Source organism: Hyaloscypha bicolor (genome assembly GCF_002865645.1).
Source record: "Hyaloscypha bicolor E unplaced genomic scaffold K444scaffold_136, whole genome shotgun sequence".
In the NCBI taxonomy this organism is placed as follows: Eukaryota; Fungi; Ascomycota; class Leotiomycetes; order Helotiales; family Hyaloscyphaceae; genus Hyaloscypha; species Hyaloscypha bicolor.
The window spans coordinates 805,336-824,977 of record NW_020194638.1 but is presented as its reverse complement, the minus strand read 5'-3'; the positions used below and the strand labels follow the sequence as shown (position 1 = coordinate 824,977).

At 46.1% G+C, this 19,642-nt stretch overlaps 7 protein-coding genes across 7 annotated transcripts; 4 read left to right on the top strand and 3 right to left on the bottom strand.

The window, feature by feature from the left end:
* The first annotated feature begins 728 nt into the window (after positions 1-728).
* On the top strand, positions 729-2,500 carry K444DRAFT_618443 (HET-domain-containing protein). Its single transcript, XM_024881324.1, has one exon. The coding sequence runs from the start codon at positions 807-809 to the stop codon at positions 2,469-2,471; it is 1,665 nt and encodes a 554-aa protein (XP_024730887.1). The 5' UTR covers positions 729-806; the 3' UTR covers positions 2,472-2,500.
* Positions 2,501-5,446: 2,946 nt separating this feature from the next.
* On the bottom strand, positions 5,447-6,493 carry K444DRAFT_133067 (uncharacterized protein). The gene is made up of 4 exons (XM_024870469.1): positions 6,180-6,493; positions 6,033-6,128; positions 5,890-5,969; positions 5,447-5,838 (listed from the first exon to the last, which is right to left on the bottom strand). Exons 1-4 carry the CDS (start codon positions 6,267-6,269, stop codon positions 5,529-5,531), a joined length of 576 nt encoding a protein of 191 aa, XP_024730886.1. The 5' UTR covers positions 6,270-6,493; the 3' UTR covers positions 5,447-5,528.
* Positions 6,494-7,840: 1,347 nt separating this feature from the next.
* Positions 7,841-9,496, bottom strand: K444DRAFT_634770 (FAD-binding domain-containing protein; the record flags this gene model as incomplete). Its single annotated transcript, XM_024883789.1, has 6 exons — positions 7,841-8,106; positions 8,178-8,371; positions 8,431-8,714; positions 8,789-8,958; positions 9,078-9,412; positions 9,462-9,496. The coding sequence occupies 6 exons, from the start codon at positions 9,494-9,496 to the stop codon at positions 7,841-7,843; spliced, it is 1,284 nt and encodes a 427-aa protein (XP_024730885.1).
* A 2,979-nt stretch (positions 9,497-12,475) lies between these two features.
* On the top strand, positions 12,476-13,258 carry K444DRAFT_570497 (HET-domain-containing protein). Its single transcript, XM_024877270.1, has one exon. It carries the CDS (start codon positions 12,504-12,506, stop codon positions 12,876-12,878), a length of 375 nt encoding a protein of 124 aa, XP_024730884.1. The 5' UTR covers positions 12,476-12,503; the 3' UTR covers positions 12,879-13,258.
* On the top strand, positions 12,522-14,972 carry K444DRAFT_699612 (uncharacterized protein). The gene has a single exon (XM_024887989.1). It carries the CDS (start codon positions 12,897-12,899, stop codon positions 14,607-14,609), a length of 1,713 nt encoding a protein of 570 aa, XP_024730883.1. The 5' UTR covers positions 12,522-12,896; the 3' UTR covers positions 14,610-14,972.
* Positions 14,973-17,516: 2,544 nt separating this feature from the next.
* On the top strand, positions 17,517-18,322 carry K444DRAFT_133012 (uncharacterized protein). Its single transcript, XM_024870468.1, has one exon. The coding sequence runs from the start codon at positions 17,639-17,641 to the stop codon at positions 18,239-18,241; it is 603 nt and encodes a 200-aa protein (XP_024730882.1). The 5' UTR covers positions 17,517-17,638; the 3' UTR covers positions 18,242-18,322.
* An 81-nt stretch (positions 18,323-18,403) lies between these two features.
* On the bottom strand, positions 18,404-19,525 carry K444DRAFT_634767 (uncharacterized protein; the record flags this gene model as incomplete). Its single annotated transcript, XM_024883788.1, has 1 exon — positions 18,404-19,525. One exon carries the CDS (start codon positions 19,523-19,525, stop codon positions 18,404-18,406), a length of 1,122 nt encoding a protein of 373 aa, XP_024730881.1.
* Between the last annotated feature and the right edge of the window lie 117 nt (positions 19,526-19,642).

Below are 19,642 nucleotides of genomic sequence, written 5' to 3'. Positions count from 1 at the left end.
GGAAGCGAGATTAGGCACGTGACTGATCAACCTGAGCAGAGCGGCGATAGTGGTTAACCGCGTTGGAAGGAAGGAAGGTTTAGATTCGATGAGATTACCTAAGAAATTTCTCCCAGGAAATTTCTTCCAGGACAAGCGCTATGCACGTGATTCCGGCGTTGGAATGCCTGAATAGGACTTACGAATGATCTGACCAAAAGGATCACAACATCCACGCTAAAAATAGTGGAACTAACGATGTTTTGACCCCTTTGGTCAGATCATCAGGGCTTCCTGTAGAACTCGGAGGCGTTCAAACGCTATCGAGACGGATGCGCCAGCGCCGGGGAGCCAAGTTTTGCCTTAGAACTAAGCGAGAATCGAAAACCCGCACTTTGGTGGCAGCGTAGCGGATAAGAAGAGAGTAGAGTTTTGGTAGAGAGGAAAAGAGCGGCTTGTGTTGCAGTGGGACGACATCTGGGTTTCCAAGGCCCGCTCGTGATGGCCGAGACCACTTCAAAAGTTCGAGATAGGAGATTCACTAAGTTTTTGAAAAGAGGTTTTGTTAGAGATAACACCCGCTGTATTGTAAACCGTATTCACCTTCAGGCCAATCAGTATTGTGAGAAAGCTGGCGTGCTGAAGTGTTCTGATTGGATGGAGGCTCGCTTAACTTCGCTGGCTCAACCACCGCAGCACAGCCACCACAGCGCGCATTTCACTGCCACACTCAAACCTCAAAGATTTCTCGCACCTGCCCTCCTCGCAGCGTCAAACGATTGGCTTCATCAGATCACCCCGCCATTTCATGATCTCGAGTATCGGAAATGTGGCTCTTGGACTGCAAGACCCTTAAGCTCAAGCTCTACTACGGCAAAAAAATTCCCCCATACGCTATTCTTTCCCACGCGTGGGGTGAGAACGAAGTGTCTTTTCAGCAGATCAATGGCTCACGAGAGCAGATCCACTCCTATGCCGGATTCACCAAGATTCAGAAATGCTGCGCCCAGGCCGCAACTGACGGCTTCGGGCACGTATGGATCGACACTTGTTGTATCGACAAGACGAATAGCGCGGAGTTATCGGAGGCTATCAACTCGATGTTCAATTGGTACAGAGACGCGACAGAATGCTATATCTATTTGGCGGACGTTACGGGCGTGCACGACATGGATAAGAGTAGATGGTTTACGCGGGGATGGACTTTGCAAGAACTGATTGCGCCAGAATCCGCTATATTCTTCAATAAGGAATGGAGCGACTTTGGAACCAAGTCGAGCCTGGTTGAAAACATTTCCTCCATCACGAATATCCCAGTTCCGGTCTTGCTGCACCAGACAGGCCCACAATATAGCGTTGCACAAGTAATGTCATGGGCTGCGAAAAGACAAACAACACGAGTGGAAGACCTCGGCTACTGCTTGCTTGGAATTTTTGGTGTCAATATGCCAATGATATATGGCGAAGGAGAAAAGGCTTTTCTTCGTCTCCAACACGAAATTATCAAAGGGTCGACCGACCAATCTCTGTTTGCATGGACCGAGAGTTATACAGATGGTCGGTGCCTGAGCCTCCGTTTCTCAGGCGCGTTTGCAGAATCTCCTGTTGATTTTGTCGGATGCGGGACTATCGTGCGGACCACTGGCCAGGAATGCGAGTTCTTCTTGACCAATAGAGGCCTACGCATTCAAATGGTCGTTACTCCCTCAGTACCACACCGTGATGAATTCTTCACGGGGTATCTAAACTGCTCTGCTCTGGCCGATGGCCATCGGCTTGGTATTGTGCTCCGTAGAGTAAGCAACGACCAATACATTCGCATAATTTCACGGTCAATAGAAAGACCCTCGTTGCCGTTAGGTGGTGGCTCAGATGCTGGCAAGATGACCACCATCTATATCGCGGAGCCGAAGGCATTTATTGGCATTTCAAGTTTGACAGACAATACTCGAGTACGAGGCGTCACTTTCTCACCTTCCTATAAGCAATGCAGGGACTACGGATTTATGAGAGTGGATATAGCAGAATATCCACCTTTTCTTCAGCGCGAGAACGAGGAACAGAATCGGTATAGCGAAATGGATCGTTGGGCGCCCGGAGCTTCTGCTTTTAAATTCCAACATGAAGGCAATCCCAATTTGCGGTTTATCGTGGCTTTCGGCTTGACCAGAGACTATCATGTTTGGTCAGATATCGAACTCCAAATAGGCGGAAATGAGGATTTGCAAGAAGTTGTACGGTCTTACTGTGACAATGAGCTACGGCACGTGAATGAGAGATACAAACGTCGCTTTTGTGCAAGCGATAATGTGAGGGATCGGATTACTGTTCTTCTTACAAAAGAACCAACGAGGATGTTTGTGAATGTTGCACTAAAGAAAGTTCTTCTTTCCGGGCGGGTACGTTATAAGGTCAATATTACTATAACTGGAGTAACTGGGGCTTCTATCTCGAAGGATGGGATGGAATCAGGTATTATTTCCACATGTTAAGTAGCCAAGTAATTTCATGAAATAAGGGCTCTCTTGTTACTTTCTCTAGTTCAATGAGTGTAATTGTACATCGTACGTGTCCCCTATCCCTGTGCGTTTTCACGGTCAGTCTCAATTGTCACCCCTTTCCAATCCCTATCCACTGTCTTGTAGCTTGTAAAATCCTAAGCTCACCTAGCTTTCCGCACCTTGTCTATAACCCAAGTAACTAGTAGATGGAGGTAATTTGAATAGATTAGTCACCACATTAAATAAGCCAGGTTCAATGGCTCAAACCGGATAGATTATCGAATAGGTCAGTACCTGGCATCGTAATTGCCCTTCCCGTAACTCGACGCTAAAATTAATGAGTTTGCGGGAATGAAAAGTAAGCAGCGTTTCGATAGTGTAAGTCGGTGTACGTTCTGACCGTGAAGTACTACATACACCAAACGGCTACCTGAAAGTCCCACCGCGACGAAAATCCTGGGTTTGGCGTTCGGTCAGGCGTCCTTGGCCTTCAAATGTCGAGGATCGCGTGGCCACCTGACCGTCACCACCTTTTAGACGTTCCCACCCATAGTTTTCCAAGACCGCCAATCGCTGGAGCTTTGACTGAGTTTGGTGCCAGGCTCCATTTTGAGCCGGCGGCCGATTTAAGATTTGCGGGGACAGTTTATATTGACCCCTCCCCTGCTACCATAAAGTCTTAAAGGCCTGGTCCTAGCGAGTGACAACACCAGTTTTCATTTCGAGACAACCACCCAATGATAAACGCAAGGGATGACTTTTATTTGCCAAACGAAGATTGAATCGTTGCCTCCTTTCTATCCGAAGCAGGCCACCCTCGTGGGTTCTTCTACATTACCCAACCGGGAACATGGTTCCTACAATTTCTGGAACTCTTCCGATTTGCTGTCTTCAACCCGAAAATGACTTCTCCCGCCAACCACCGCCATTTCATAAGAAAGATGCTAAAGTGCTAACGTCAAACTGACAAGTTCGGATTCGTTGTACTTTAGCACGTGCTCCAAAACCCAAGGGGATAAAGGAATCACGGCACCAGGAGGTGCAGAGAGTCTGCGGACCCTTGATCTGAACTGATAACTGACCATGCAAGTAAAAGTACATAATCTATCCTCTCGGACGTTGCCACCGAAGGCGAATTTAATGCCCCCTTTGTTTTTATCGAAGCCTCCAGCCGCGATGCTTGCTTGGACGGCGAGGTCTTGATTCAACCTGACGTTTGTTGATGGCCCAAGTACAACATGAGACATTACCTACTGATCACCTAGAGTGACAGATCGCGGTAGGTGACCTACATTGAACATGGGACTGCTTCTACTTGTAAATTAAACCGCCACCGATATGAAGATTCGTTTAGGTTCGACTTAACCTGAGAACACTTCAATTATTCTGCACAAAAACCAGATCAACAGGTACCGGAAGTGCCATAAAGCCAGTAAGTGCTAATTCACTTCTCACTGCTTTCAGTAGAGAATGGCTTCTCTATTGGAACGTATTTCAAGTCGGAAGTGTTGGAACTGATCCTAGAGGAGGAAGCCGAACGAAATTGCATTATAATTGAGAGGACCGGCGGCCTCGCTATCTGCTTGGCTTTCAGTCTCCATCATACCTTGAATAATCTTTAACAATATAGTCTTCAAATTAATATCTTGGTCATAGGCAACCACAATAAAAAATTTGAACTCGATTGCAAACACAGGCAGGTGCAGCGAGGTACTGTACGTCCACGGACGACGACGACCCTGCGGGAAGATCGCTTCAGCTAAAGGCAGTACGCAGACGCCCCTGTTGCTAGTTGTTATTCCTACCAAAATAATGTGCTTAGACCTCCCTCCCTCTCAGTACTCCTTCCAACTAATGGGTACAAAAATACAACTCAAACTGTGGTAATTCCGTCCAACTCGAATTCCCCCTTGAATGATCTTGAACTGAACGTCTTAGAGGTTAACATGCTAGAGTTTCCAAATAGGGATCAGTATGCATCTAATTGCATCCCAGGAGTATGGGAGTATTGAAGCGCAACTTACTTGGGTACGAATCTGGGTTGACAGTCCTGAGTGTTCCCTGGGTGTGCTACTGCATTAGTATGGCTGCGTTCTATCCATCTTCGTCGCATCATCTTGAGAGGAGTGACGCTGAAGACAGCGGCGATCAAGATAATTGTGCCGGAAAAGAACCATAGTGCAATCTCGGGATTGGATTTGAGGGAAATTGACTGTATACCCAGGAAAGACTGCTCATGGATTTAATATCAGATATATAAGAACATTTAGGGGCAAGCAGCGGAATGAGAGGCAAAAACAAAAACAAAAACTTACTCCGACTACGCTGGCAGGCAAGAAAAGAGCACCCAACCACGTTAGAAAGGCAACCTCTGAACTGTCTTTGCTCATGGCTGCTGCGATGTGAAACTGCGATCTACTTTCGTTCTGTTGGATAATGTTGTAGAGCTGTAATCTCTGGGTTAATACTAAACTTTCATGCCGTTTGCAAAGGGGCCTTACAAATTCCAATTGAGCATCAATCCTGCGCTTGCTATTGGCGTCTCTGCCCTCCAAGCTCTCAAATTTCCCACCGATCGTTCGAATCCTGTTTTCCAACTCGAGATGCTCGAACTTCAGGCTCTTCTTCTTGCTCTCCCGGGAAACATTTCTGAGGAGGTTGAGTATCTCGCGATGGAAGTGCCTCCAGAACTGGTGTCGCCCGTCACGCGAAGCTTGTTCCTTCTTGAGGGTATTGAGACGCCTAGACCAGTCGCGGTACTTGAGATCTTCGTCAGAGGTGCAACCTTTGCACTCAGCAAGCTTCAACTCGTCCTCCAGATCACACATTGATTTGTGGAGACGAGCGTAGTGAGAAAAACTGCTTTGAAGGAGTCTTTCGAACATGATGACTGGCAGCAGTGCTGGGTGCGTAGAGGGGGAGGTCTCATGCTTGAGTTCGTCGATGATTGCATTAACATTAATGCCTTTCTCTTGCTCTGCACAAAAGTTCCCAGTGGTAATTCTAGTCTGAGGGTCGTAACAAAGTGCAAGGGACCAAGGGTCCCAATTATAGTCGGTATTCTGTGCGAGGAAACCTGGGTGCCAGCTTTATGAGAAGACCATCGACAATGGGAAGAAATGATTTACCTATGCATTCATTTTCCTGCCCGGATTTAATGAATGTCGATAATTCTGCATGCCCAGAAGCATGATATAATGCAGAGACATATGTCGGCAGGAAATTCAAGGCCGCGGCAACTCGGTGAAACGTCGTTGGGTCCTTCCACTGCATCGTAAGATGGGATTGAGGCTTAACTGCAGACGTCGCATTTTTACAGCGGCCATCCAATTCACGCTTTATTCTAGTGCGTTGAATCCTGTGATATGTGTCAGCTTGGCTTACTGCTATGTCGCGATTGTATACATACAATATTCGAAACCCTCCGACAAGCTTAGCATCCTCGAATCTTTGAGACTTTGGCGGCTTGAAATGAATGCCATTGGGGCCCTGGAGCATTTTTAGATACTTGTCTTGTGGCTTTAATTTTCAGTCAGTTGTGTGTCTACGAACCTTGCGCTCAAGCCATTCTTTAAGATCCTCGTGGTGTTTGAGGAATTCGGGAGCAGGAGATTCAGACCATCTGATCTCTTGATTCCGCTCCCTGCGCTAGTTTCCCATAATTAGCAACGTTCTTTGCTGAAGAGTGAATGCACAAACCGTGTAAGTCCAGTTCTCGTGGCACTCAGAGCTGACATGCTGGAAATCGGCACGGTCTAAGAGTCGTTGGACATGAATCGGTATCTGCATTTTGTTCGAGGTGTGTCTCCAGAAAATCTCGCAAGTACTTTCTCCCCATTATCATGTGGATATTCACTCGGATTGTTTGACAACGATTTCAGGGGGGGTATCGCTTCATAAAGTATTCGCGGTGCGTAGACTCAGCCTAGCATCTGTCACCTCCCTCCCGGGTTCTGGGGAGAGCCTGACTCAGGTGGGGTGGTTTCAGGCAGGGTTGTGTGAATATACAGGGGTCTTTTCCCGTATTAGCTCGATACTCAAATCAAGTTCAGGGCGGCACATTCGGACTGGAGAGAGCATAAGGCTGGGAAGCCAACGCAAGGTCGCGTGTCCTCCTGGGCTGATCTCGCTGTGAGGGGAAATGCAAAAACTCCCGAACACTTTGTGAGATAGGGAGACTTACCCCAGCGACGGAATATGAATCTCGGACGAGGGCATACAAGGAATTTCCTAGAAAATTCCTTCAAAATTTAAATTTAAATTCTATCTATTAGCTCTGAGTACCTCGTGAGGTAGATGGCTTTTTGGCATGTGGCCAGTTTTTGAAAACCAGGCGGCCGGCAAGGCAGACCAGGTGACCAGATGGGCTCTCAACAGCCACTGTGCCGCGCTTAGGCATAAATAGAGTCAAAAGAAAATGCATGAAAGATGTTTTTTTAATTTCCTCAGGATGGTGATCGTTTCGAAGAAATAGCTCAGTTGCGAGTTACGACGAAATTGCAAAAACCAGTGAGGCAGTGCAAGCCCTAGACTCCATCAGTAATTCAGATATTAACGATCTTCTTCAGTTGCTAGCTGACTAGGCAGCAGCTTGCCTCGTAGATCTGACAACTCAGGCAACCACACATAACTCGGGCGTGAGTGCCCGAGTGTTGGAAAACCTAATCGGGATACACCCTCAAACGCCAAAGCGGAATCTTTTCAGACCGGGCCCCCAGAACAACAGAAGTTGACTCAACCTGGAGCACGCGACTCATCAGACGGAGAGGGGTGACTGATCATTTGGTGATATCGGGGAGGGTAGGGCTGGCCCCTGGATTTAAGCAATCTTTCTTCGGCAAGACTCACGACGACAGCAGTAGCATCCACCAGCATCTAGTGCTCTCATCATCAGCCCCATACCATTGCTTAATATGATGTGAGTACCATATACAGCAGGGTAGTCTTCTAGTAGTAGAGTAAGCCCCGGAGGCGGTGAAAAAGGTATCATGTGACCATTTTTACCCCGCAGTTACCCCGCACTCCCACCTTCGAGGGTATCAATGCCTGAAAGAGCGCTAAACTGCCTAAGCTCCCGCCCTATCCCAGGCTTTATTCGCTACGACTGAACCCTTTCAAGGCTTGCACAAGACTACGTACGGTTCCAGGCTGTAGGAAAGCAATATTTGCAAAGCAGCGATACATCGATAGGTAATTTATAAGCAGAAATGAAAGCTAATTTAGTCACTGCTAAAAACAACCCCCGCCCGTCCCGAAATATTCTCAAGCATCCTTGACCTAAACGCTTCTTCCCCTTAAAACTAAAAGACGATCCTTGCTCCCTCTAAGACTGAACGAAGGACACCAAGAAACTAAAACACCTATGCCTTTGATACAAGGAAGCCAGAGTTCTGCAACCGTTGAAAAACACCTTCGGGGTCCCATTTCTCACTCGCCACCTTGAGAGAACTCAGAGTGCTTGCCACGAACGGAGATTGTGTGTAAGATGCATCATTCATGAACTTGAACTCTAAAAGGAGTCCACGAGCTCGAGCAGTTTCTTCGATAGAAGAGATGAGCTGATGGGTTTGGGTAATGACTAGTTCATCATCCATATCGTCTTTCCATTCTCCAACAACGCCCAGCCCTAGAGAAGACGTGAGCAAACCGCGCATTCCAGGCCAGACTCGATATGAGAGGGTCAGCTTATTGACATACATGCTTGGTTTACAGGAGAAATGCCCAACGAGTTCCCTCTACGATCTTCTCCTTTTTTAACCGCGGATGCGCCAAACGGCTGGATATGGAATGCCAGCGAGTAGGAATCAATGGTAACAAAGCGATTGAGAACTTTGTCGAGCTCCACATAAAGATCTGCATCCATCATCACAGAAGCAGCGCCACATGCTCGTCTGTAAGAGGAAATGCCTGGTCAGTTGATCTCAGGAAGATCGCGGCATGATTTACATACTTCGCATTCGAAGCAATACTGAGGGCCCGTGACATAGATTGCTGCGTGCCTCTAGTCTCGGGCATAAGGATCGCCATTGTTGGTGTACTGTTGAAAGCCTCAAATGCATTTGGAACATCCCAGCCCCTGTAAAGGAAACATGCGACAAACATATCTTTGAGAACAGAAACAACCAAGCCAATTTTATCGTTTTCTTCCATTGCTTTCTGAACCGAGATGATTGCACTCATAACTTGAACGACGTCAATAGCACTGTATGCTTTGGGAGAAAACCAAACACGGTACTAGGGATTGGTATAGAGGTCAAATCGGGTCACGATTCCTGTGGGTGGAGAGAGCATCAGCAAGGATGACAGACAGATTGTGTCCCTTTGTCCATACCAAAGCTTGCTCCTCCGCCCTTCAGAGTCCGAAAGAGATCGGCATTCTCTGTTTCATTTGCGTAGACAACAGTTGAGTTGGCCAAAACCACCTGATTACCAGTCAGAAGGTTAAAAGGCTTTTTGGGGAACTCCTTGACTCGAATTCCTTCACTTGGTCGCAAGCTAACCCCCAGAAGTTACTGAAGTGGCTCATTCATCCTGATTATGAGAGCGTTAGCATTTGAGGCTAAAGATGATGAAAATATGCCATATGAAGACCCTTACCTCCGGTAATGAGTCCTCCAACACCCACACCGGTCGCTCTGCCTCCCGCGACGGTCAATTCATGCTTCTCGAGCTCCTCATAAATCATTTCCCATTTTGCACCAGGCCCTACGGACATGACCCTGTGATCCGGGGACAAGACAATATCATTGAGCGAGCTCAGGTCTATCAAAATACCCGGGTCAATGCTCCCGAAACTTGGATTGGGGGAATGACCTCCTGAGCGAACCGCAAAAGGTGCTTGAAGTCGAGTAACGATTTTCAAAGCGAGTGCCACTCCTCGAGTATTTTGAGTTTTCAAGAAGCAGGCTGATGGGAGCCAACAAAGGGTCGACCTTGATTTACAAATTATGGACAGAGCGCGACGTTAAGAATTACACTGACCAGTTCCTTTGCTTCTCATGTTCATAGAATGGCATCTCAGGCACGACAGCTCGTTCTCTAAAGATGTCAAGGCCTGAAGAGGCTTGTGCGGATAATATGGGTGTATATTGGTATAATAGTAAGGAATGATGGTGCCCTGAAGGCGGGGAAATAGCTATATATAGGCCTATGTGTGGCCTGTGCGTAGCACGTGACAAAAGACTAAACAGAATAGTGCAGACCTTAGACGCGGCAGAGACTTTCTCCTTTGGCGATGCTCCATCGCAACTCTGGACAATATTGTCGAACGCCTCCGCACTATAGAGAATGCCCTGTCGATACGTGGAAGTGAGAGCTTGTGTAGAAATGGATATCACGCCATCAAGAATGGCTAAGAGTTCATTGGAAAATGATGCCACTGCCCTAGGACTTGTAAGACAGTCTTTTGTGCGAAGATTTGATGAATACAGGAACCCCCGAGGCAGAAAGGAGCTGTTTGGAAGTATACAAGAACGGGACAGAGGGAGACACTGGAAAGACGTAAACTGGTATATGAAGTTTGCTGATGCTCACATAAGTTCTGCAGCGTGGGACCCTAGCATTTGTGGTCGATCATCGTGGGTTAGTCCCGTTCTCGTTCATCGGACGACGTGATTGGTGAGAATTTACGATCAACCCGAGTTACGAGAATGCCGGGTTCAATCCCAACTGCCGATGCTGACAAGGGATGGGCAAGACCGGGTTCTTGTCTTTCTCGACATGAGCTATAAAATACGGGCCCGTTCTTCTCGTATTCTAGGTTACTGCCTATTCTACTATAGTCGCTTCTCTTTAGTACAAAGGATTTCTTGGGCTTCTCGGCCTGCAGAAAGTGGAGGTTTTAGTTGATCCATAGTATTGCTTAAGCTAATCGATATTATCAATCTCTGCATATGCTCGTTTATTTAGCTAATCACTATTATCGCTTAAAGAAACGAGACAGTAGACGAGCAAATGAATAGGTTTTGTGGCAGTTATATTTTAGGCATGTACTCCGCATATACCCTCCTTATGCTCTGCATATATATAGGCTATACGGGCTAGGAAGGTTCGGGTTAGCCCCGAGCTTGCGAGGAGCCTTAGGGTCAGGGGTTAGGGTCTGGGTTAGTTCCGGCGGATTGGGGGGCAGTGAGAGCCCTTCGCATTGGGATATATTAAAGCGTACTATGGGTTAGGGTTAGCATATACTAAGTATATGGGTTTTATATGCCAAGCATATGCTAGAGTAATAGTAATAGTAAAGCATTTTAACTTGCTTATATACTTGTTAGTAAGAAAGATTAAATATATGCTAAGTATATGGATTTCATATGCCGAGTATATATTACAAATAATAATAATAGTAAAGCAAGATATATTCTAATTTACCTTATATTCCAAGTATATAAGTTTCATATATCAAGCATATGCTAGAGCAATAGCAATAGTAAAGCATTCTAACTTATTTATATGCTTCTTAGTAATAATGGTTAAGTATATGCTAGGAGTATGCCTAGCGGGCGCCTGGCGGGCCGTTGGGAGGAGATCGGGGATGGAAGGAGGGTGTGAACAAGGATAAGTGTCTATGTATTATTTAAGTTAGTAGATATAGTGTGGTTTTTGGTAAGGAAAGTTGATCCATATTATGGAAAATATAAGGGTATTCTCGCTAATTGCTAATATTGATCAGCTTAAGCGATACTATGGATCAGCTACTGGCTCAGAGAAGTGTCGCGTCAGCTTTCTGGTCCTCTAATATATAGCACCAACGAAAAATCAATTCATATATACTCGCCTTGCAGGATTCCTCAACATTATTCGAACCCCCAGAAGCACTTTTATCGGGATGGTAACGTATTGCCAGTTTATGAAAAGCTTTTTTGATCTGTCGGGTACTCGACTCTGGCAAGACGCCGAGATCTCCGTAGTAATCCCGGAGCTTAGGTTCCTCCAATAGGGTTTAGCCAATTGGAAAAGCTTTTATATGCGATGTAATTATAGGTTGAATTCAAACATAATTTCAGTATCTTCTCTGGAAGCTTTGGTGTCAGATCCTGTTCAGACAAAAGTGCTGGCTTCGGCAAAGCAACGGTATTCCAGCTCTCTTGACAAAACGTAGATGCCATGCATCTGTGGCGCGAGATAATTGGCTGTGAAGATAGACACGCTAGCGGCAATTCAGAGCCAGTAAGGATAATGGGATTATACATTGGGAAAACACCACAAAAGAAAAACCCAGGCTAGCGATTAACAGGCTTTACCTTCACATCCTATGGGCTTTGCTATACCTATATCCGAAATATTTGCCGTTTCGGGGGCGGTTGTCGTTGTTCGCGGAAGGATTCTGTAGGCGAGATCGTGCTGATTCGTGAGAGCGTTAAGTATATTATCTTATTCTTTTTATTTTAAGTAATATATATATCGAAGAAGATAGTTTTGTCTATTTCTCCTTTTGCAGACCTTCACTGTCACACTTTCTCCCAAATTCTATGTCATGGCATACACGTGATTATGTTCAGGGCTCCCTAAAAATGGAAATTGACCGTTTATGAGCTACAAATAACCAACAAAAAACGTCCTTTCTCCCGGATAAAGGATATTCGAGGGCCACAAAGCAGGATATAGTCAACGGAAAAGCACAGCACCATTCCACCACATTCTTGCAACCATCGACCCTCGTTCAGCTCAGCCTTGGCGACAGCCTCAAATTTTATTCCCTAATATGCATCATCTGATTAAGTCATTGACCTGCTTTTAGGAAGAACTATAAAACTTGTTACTTCTATACCCATCCGTATATGTGCTAAGTTAGGTTTACCAAAGAGAAGTATTCAGAAGGTTCCAGCATCAAATCAGCAGCATTTCACGTGCCGAGTTTCGACCAATGCTTGAGAAGCTACGCAACAGCAGCCTAAAGATCCAGCCTTGCGAAGATTTTGAGACTCGAAACCAAATTTTATTTCCACTACCTCTTTCCCACAATAAATCACATCATACGCCGACAAGCTTAATATACCCAATATTTGTTAACAACTCCATATCAACATGCTTGAGCCCTCAGCGTACAGTCCGCTGACCCGAGATGATGAGATAAGGCTATTGGGATTACAACCTGGCAAGAAGACTCAGCGGATCATTATCAGCCTAAAGCATGTCATACTCGATGCAAGTGTTAGATATGAAGCTTTGTCTTATGAATGGAAATCGGAGGAGGGTAGCGAAACCGTACAATGTGGATCTTTCTCAATCGCAGCAACAAAAAATTTGATTAGAGCCTTGAAAGCTCTTCGGCACCCGGATAAGCCGAGATGGCTCTGGGTTGATGCACTTTGCATCAATCAAGAGGATATAGACGAAAAGAGCAAACAGATTCCTATGATGCGCGATATATACTCCGGTGCGACTATCGTCCTTGTCTAGTTGGGAGAAGGCAGCGTTATGACTAAGGCGGCTCTTGAGGTCATTCAATCATTGGCTTTGATGTGTCTACAGCGACTCGAAGGTCATCTACACGAAACTATGGTTCCAGGAATTGCGCAGATACTGAGAGAACGACCAAAAAGTTCTCTGTTCACATCTGATAAGGATGCGTTTTTGACCTCGATACGGCCTGACAGTCCTCAGGCAGTAAAGCCTTACACTCTTCCTCGACGTCCAAAACTGAGTGATGACGTTATCTTCAGATTTAAAGATAGAAAATTGTGGAAGAAGATTGACGGCATGTTTGCTAGTAGCTATTTTAGTAGATCATGGGTCATACAAGAGGTCGCTGTGGGACGGGAAGTGTTCATCGTCTGCACGGAATGGGCAATCCCCTGGGAGGTGTTTGCCCGCGCTTATGAAGGACGATCTGTGCTACTCTTTCACTCTAGAAATGAACATTCTCAGCTTGACTCCGGACTTGCTTTTTCTGGAATCAAGGATGCTCGACGACGTTACAAAGATCCAGAGGTTGCCTGGGATCTTGCTTCCGTTCTGGCTACTTTCAACTACTGCAAGCAAACTTATCCTCAAGATCATATTTACGCCGCTTTGGGGCTAGTCAAAGTAAGATCTTCGAGTGTTCCTGCAATTATACCTGACTGCAGAAAGAAGGCAGAGGAGGTTTTCCTTGAAACCGCAACTTCAATTATCAATGAACGTCAGGATTTGTACCTTTTGGGTACCCAAACTCTATCTAGCAGGCGCACTATGAAGTCGTTACCTTCTTGGGTTCCTGACTGGACTGCTGCCCCTACCGAAGCAGCAACTGAGTACTACAGCGGCGCGTTTGCGGGTTTATTTTCAGGGCATCCAACGATATATGGCCAGTCTCTCTGCGTGCAAGGTCACATTCTTGATGAAGCAGACCATATTCTTCCCATGGAAGGAGGAGATAAACTCATCGAAATTTTCTCAAGATTGGCTGATGGCCTCTTGGGCAAAACTATATACGGACCTTTCGGTTCCTACTTGGGCCGTAGCAATGGGAGTCTTGAGGATGCAGCACCCATATCTTTGGCAATCATCAATATCAGCAAGAAAATAATCCGCTTTGTAACGCTCCTGGCATCGGTTCTGACGGATCTAGAACAGTTGATATATGCCCTAGATTGTGTCGTCTTGCCCCCTCATCCTCTAGATAGCTCTATCCTGTGTCTAGAGGCCCTATGGTCAGTTTTCAAGCCTCATTCACGTATCCGGCCACGTCCGTCAAGTCCGCCGGGAGAGAAACTTTACCTCGCCGTCTGCTGGGTCGATCTCATGATGTTCCAAGGTTGCCTGACATCGATGCCTCATACGCTTCCAAAAGGCTTCGAGATGTGGGTGCACGCCGTACTAACTATTCGACACTCCCAAAACAATGCATTGACGAGACAACTTCGCGAGTTATGCGCTGAGCATATCGAGACTGCCATTGTAAAAGAAGAATATCGATCATACACCAAAGAAGATCTGATTTTGACCAAAAGGGGGTATCTAGGAAGGGTGCCAGAGGGAGTCGTGAAGCGTGGTCATGTAGTCACAATCCTTGGAGGTGCTTTTGTTCCTTACGTCCTTGAGAAACGCGAAGATCACTACTGTCTAATCAGTCATGTTTATGTGGAAGGAATTATGGACATGAAGACCTTACCCAAAGACATGAAGCTCGAGCGGATTCATATCAAATGAGAATCGTGGACGAGAAAGGTAACGCATGGCCACTTTCCTAAGTTCCCTACAATTTCAGCCTGCAGTAATGAATATTAGTGCGATGAGGCGGATGCGATAACTACTTCGGCGGGCGTGAAAGTGGATAGGCGGTGATAGTTATGGTTGTCACATATTAATACTTAGATACTATTTTACGTAATTAGGGCATGATTTGTCTCCTTTCCCTCTTACAGCCCTTTATTATTACACTTTATGCTAGATCTAGGATATGACTTTCAAGTTATCGGATATACTAAAAGAAAAGTGCTCTTATTAATTAATAATGGGCTAGGGGTTAGGATGTGTGAGATAAGCTTTTTATAATACTATCGAGAATTCGGGAAATCATATATTTGCTTATGTAGTAGGGTACCGCTTCGCCTCGTGTTTTTCACTATTAGTCTAATTAACCACAACGACCAAAGGGGTCAGTGGCGTATTTTGCCTTATTTCTAAGGTATTTACTAAATACTTCATTAACTTCACTAAATAACCATGTGAATTATAGCTTTATATGACTTACTATAGCTTAATTTGAGTCATTTATACTCCCATTATAGTTACTAATAGTCTCAAATACCTTTAAAATAAGCTCTTAATTACCTAGCCCTCTTCTTTAACTTATAAATACTCTCTCTATTATATATTCTCTCTTTATATCTTTTATGCCTTTTATATATTATTTAAGCTCTAAAGATAAATAAAATAACGGCTTAGTAATAGCAAGTTTAATAAGATTTAATAATCTAAACTTGCCTTAATAGCTATAATAATATATTACTTCCTTTATATAAGAAGTAATAAATTATAGCTATTTATTATTACTAGTAGTTCTTAATAATAAAATACTTTTAATATTGCTAATATTACTTCTTTTAATATTAAAATTAAGGGTTCTTATACTTCTAATACCTCTAATATCTTATTTCTCTCTAAGGTTATTAATATAATCTTAACTTAATAAGTATAAGTTACCTCTTTATACTTTATATAATTTATACTAAGTAATATAGTAGCCAAGCTAATATCTATACTGCTTATATTGTTTATTAAAATATTTAAGGCATTTTTGAAGCGATCCGGTTAACTTGCCAATGTAATGTCTCTCACGAAAGCGCGATCGAGTGCGAGCGAGACATGAAGAGTATAATTCATTGCAACAATGCCCATAAGTAAATTACTCTCTCTCTCCAACTATTCTTGTCACTACCTGTGCCATACTCACTATTCACAAGATTTCTCCCTTTCGCAAGACGATTCAAATTCTTAGCGCAAATCGACCCATATTTCACATCCAAAAAAAACTTCCTTGCTCTTCACTCAGGCTATTTCAAAGACAGGCTAGCTGAAAATAAGCAGAATAAGGACCAGGAGACCTCGCTTCCCAGCGTCGATGTATCCGAGTTTGCAGAATTTGCTTGCTGGTTTCTCGGTTACAGCTTCAGCCTGTCAATAACGTGGTTCTTCATGCCGATATGAATATCCTGGACGGGAGACTTTGGCAACTTGGAGCGTTCTTGCGAGCCTCAGGATTTCGAATTTTGCAATAGATGATATTTTGAGCTACTGCAAGGACAAGGCTAACGCATGGCCCGTTCGCGAAGAAGTAGCTGCGATCTATCGACATATCAGCAAAGGTGCAAAATTACGAGAATTTGCGGCTCACTCTGTAAGTGCCGGGAGAGAAACCTTGTTCTTTGTCTATTTATCTCATGGTATTCGTTTGAGATAATCTCCCATTTGTTTGGAAACAATGTGTATGGAGCGATTGCTGGCTTCTCCCTAACCGAAGTAACTCGTAGGAACCTAGATGATCTTGATGATGAGCCTGATGAAGAATACGATGGATGGGAGGAATTTCTCACGGATGAGGTTGCCGCTGACTTGAGTGATGACATCGATTCGGTAGACATACTTAGTGAGGATTGGAAGGGGACATATCCGTGGGACGACGGGAATCGGGGTATGTACATGGAGGCCGAAAATCCCACTGGAGGCGGCTCTGGGAGGAGTAGACATTGGCCACGAAAAACCTCGACCAGATCAAGAAGGCTGCTAGAAGCGAGTGCCCAAGAAGTATTGAGTTGAAATCATCTGATGCGCAATTAAGGCAGGAAAGAGAAGGCAAATAATGTCATCACTTGAGACTTGGCACCCGGGTAGGGAAGTGCAATGAGCGAAACATAATCTTACAAGCACTTTCGGGGTTTCCTGGCCTTGAGCACATAGGAATTGGAAATTACCAAAATCAAGAGCGAGAGGGTTCACAAATACCAAAACGAATTCTCCTTCCAACATTTGCCCTGTAAAATTTCCAAAGGGTGGGGAGGGTTTCGAGGAGCATACCCCCTGCAAACATTCGCTACTGCTCGCTAAGCCCCCCTATGAACATCTTACAGTAAGCGCCTTGTGCATCGCCCTAGCGGTTGGCGATGCCTCGATGAATCCCGAATGACTGATCATGACCTCTCCTTCCCATTTTCCATCAATCAATCAAGGAGCTTCTTCGGCTCCATCAACACATTACCCCCGTCACTCAACGGGCTAAGGGGATCTCTCGCAACGATTAGATACAGGACCATGCCACCGAAGAAGAGGAAAGCCGCCAGTAACGGGCTAGAGGACAACGGGGACAGAATACACGTGAGATTTGTCTGTACATGCGAAGAAGAGTACGGGCATGCAAGCGCGTTTGAATGCGCGCGCGAGCAGAAGCTAATCGTCCATAAAAACATTGTCGCCAGGTAAGCCAGCCAGCCTCGCATATAAAACCCATGCCATTAAATCCACGATTCTTTTTTTATTAAAAAACACCACACAGAGCGTCTCCATGGAGCGAAAAGATTCCCATCTCGGTAGGAGCCAACCAGAAGACCTTCTATGTGGATAAATTCCTGCTGGGTCTCCATTCCGGGCTCTTCCGGAACAAGTTCGCCGACCTCGAGGAGCTGTACGATGAGCAGGACGTGGACAGCAAGCAGCTCTCCCTGCCCAAGGTCGACGCGGCCATGTTCGCGGAGTTCGTGTGCTGGATGACACACGGCAGGCTCATGCCGTTCGATGCCGAAGTCATCCACTCGGACACGCGGCACTTTGGCGAAAACGCGTGGGTGCTCGGCCGGTTCCTGGAGGCGCCTGGGTTCCAGAATTTCATCGTCTGGGAGGACTGGCGCGTTCGGTGCCAGGATGGGAATGCGGCGAATGCGTGGCCGTCGGTTGACAGTGTGAGGTTTATCTACGGGCTCGGTGACGAGGAGACGAATCTCAAGAGATTTATTGCCGAGTCTGTGGCTTGTAGGAATCCGTTTGAGAAGTATGGGGTGGAGGATCCTGAGTATAGTCGGTGGAGTGATCTTTTTAGAGAATTGCCTGATCTAGGATTAGATGTAGCACGGGCAGCGGCGAAGAAGAGTAACGTGTTTCCTTGGGATGATACTAGAATAAGTGAGTACATGGAGGAAGAGCTGGATCTGAACCGGCTGTGGGAAGAGCAGATATTAAAGCGCCGAAATCTTGAAGAGATCAAGGAAGACGCCAGAGGTGGGTGTATTCGGAGCATAATTGAGTTGGATCATATTAATCACGACAAGGGACTGAACCGAGACGAATAATGATGGCACTCGGAGAAACGGAACCAGGAGTTCGGCGTCTTTACTTATTGTAATCCAATTGTTTCAAAGCAAAACCTTAATTCTAAGTCTATTAATCCCAAAGAGAAACGTTTCCAACTATCCTCACATCTCTATAGTTCCCAAACGCCAATCCCAGCCCAACTATTTCTCCGCCAACCACGGAATCTCCTCTGGCGTATACTTATACGCTCTGAACAGCGCATTAGCAGGATAATCAAACAACCCCTCAATCTCCTCAGCACCCAGCCCCTTGTAATCCGCAAACTCCTCATTAACCCACTCCCAACACAAGCTGCCCTCCCTCGTAACCTCGAACACCCTACCAAACGCCGCTTCGGTGATCAGCGTATTCCCATTTCCCAACCGCTGGGCGCCGCCCATGAACGGCGTGAAGAACGTCATCGGGTGCGGATCCCTGTATTGCCAGACGATGGATCGAGAGGCGCGCGAGACTTCGATGACGCGGGAGTAGGTCGCGGATTCTCCTTTTCTGAAGGTGCCGTTGTCGAAGATGAGGATGTTGCCGTTGGGGAGCTCGGACGCACAGTGTTGCTGTGCGAGGACTGAATCATCGAGGTGCCAGATCACCTTCCCTGTTTCTCTCTCAATGATGATGACGGCGGATACAGAGCGGAGAGAGGCGAGGATGTTGCCATCCTTGAGTGGGAAGACGGAGTTGATGAGAGGCCAGTGTTCGCGAGCGTAATGAGGGTGCAGAGGGAAGAGTTTGGGATCCAGGTGCTCGATAGCCTTCCATGACCAGAGGAGCGAGCCGGTGGAGGAAACGTGCTTGATGCAATCCGCATACGCTTTCCCATCCGGTGCCTCACTGTCCGGAATGCCTCCAGGGATGGTGGCTGCTTGTTCAGGCGTAAGCGCTTCTAACGTTGTATAGAGTATTTCGCCGTTGCCGAGGTGGTGCTGATCATGGTGGGCCATGGGATCTCGATGTTCGGAAACCACATTTCCAGCGGGATCAACCTGCATCATTACCCCACCCCTGTATTTCTGCCAGAGGGGAAACAGGCGGGGAGAGTCGGGGTGCACGCCATTGTAGGCTAGGTTTCCGTTTGGCAGGATGCGGGCATGTCGACCCGGGCGAAAGGGGAGAGTCCAGCGGTGCGCTTCAGTTCCATCTGTGGAGATGAGCCGAATAACGCCAGGAGAAGTGAGGTGGGCAATTAGGGTGTAGCCTGGGGAGACGAGCGTAGTGTCTATGCCGCGGAGACCGACGCCTCGGCGGATGAGGGTACTTTGCTCCATTGCGGAGGTTTGCGTGGTGCTGTTCTTCGAAGGTAAGGTCTTTACTTCGAGAGTTGGTGAGAGGGCTGTAGGCTTGTTTGCTAGAGTCGACTTGTCAAAGAAATCCACTGGCTTGCT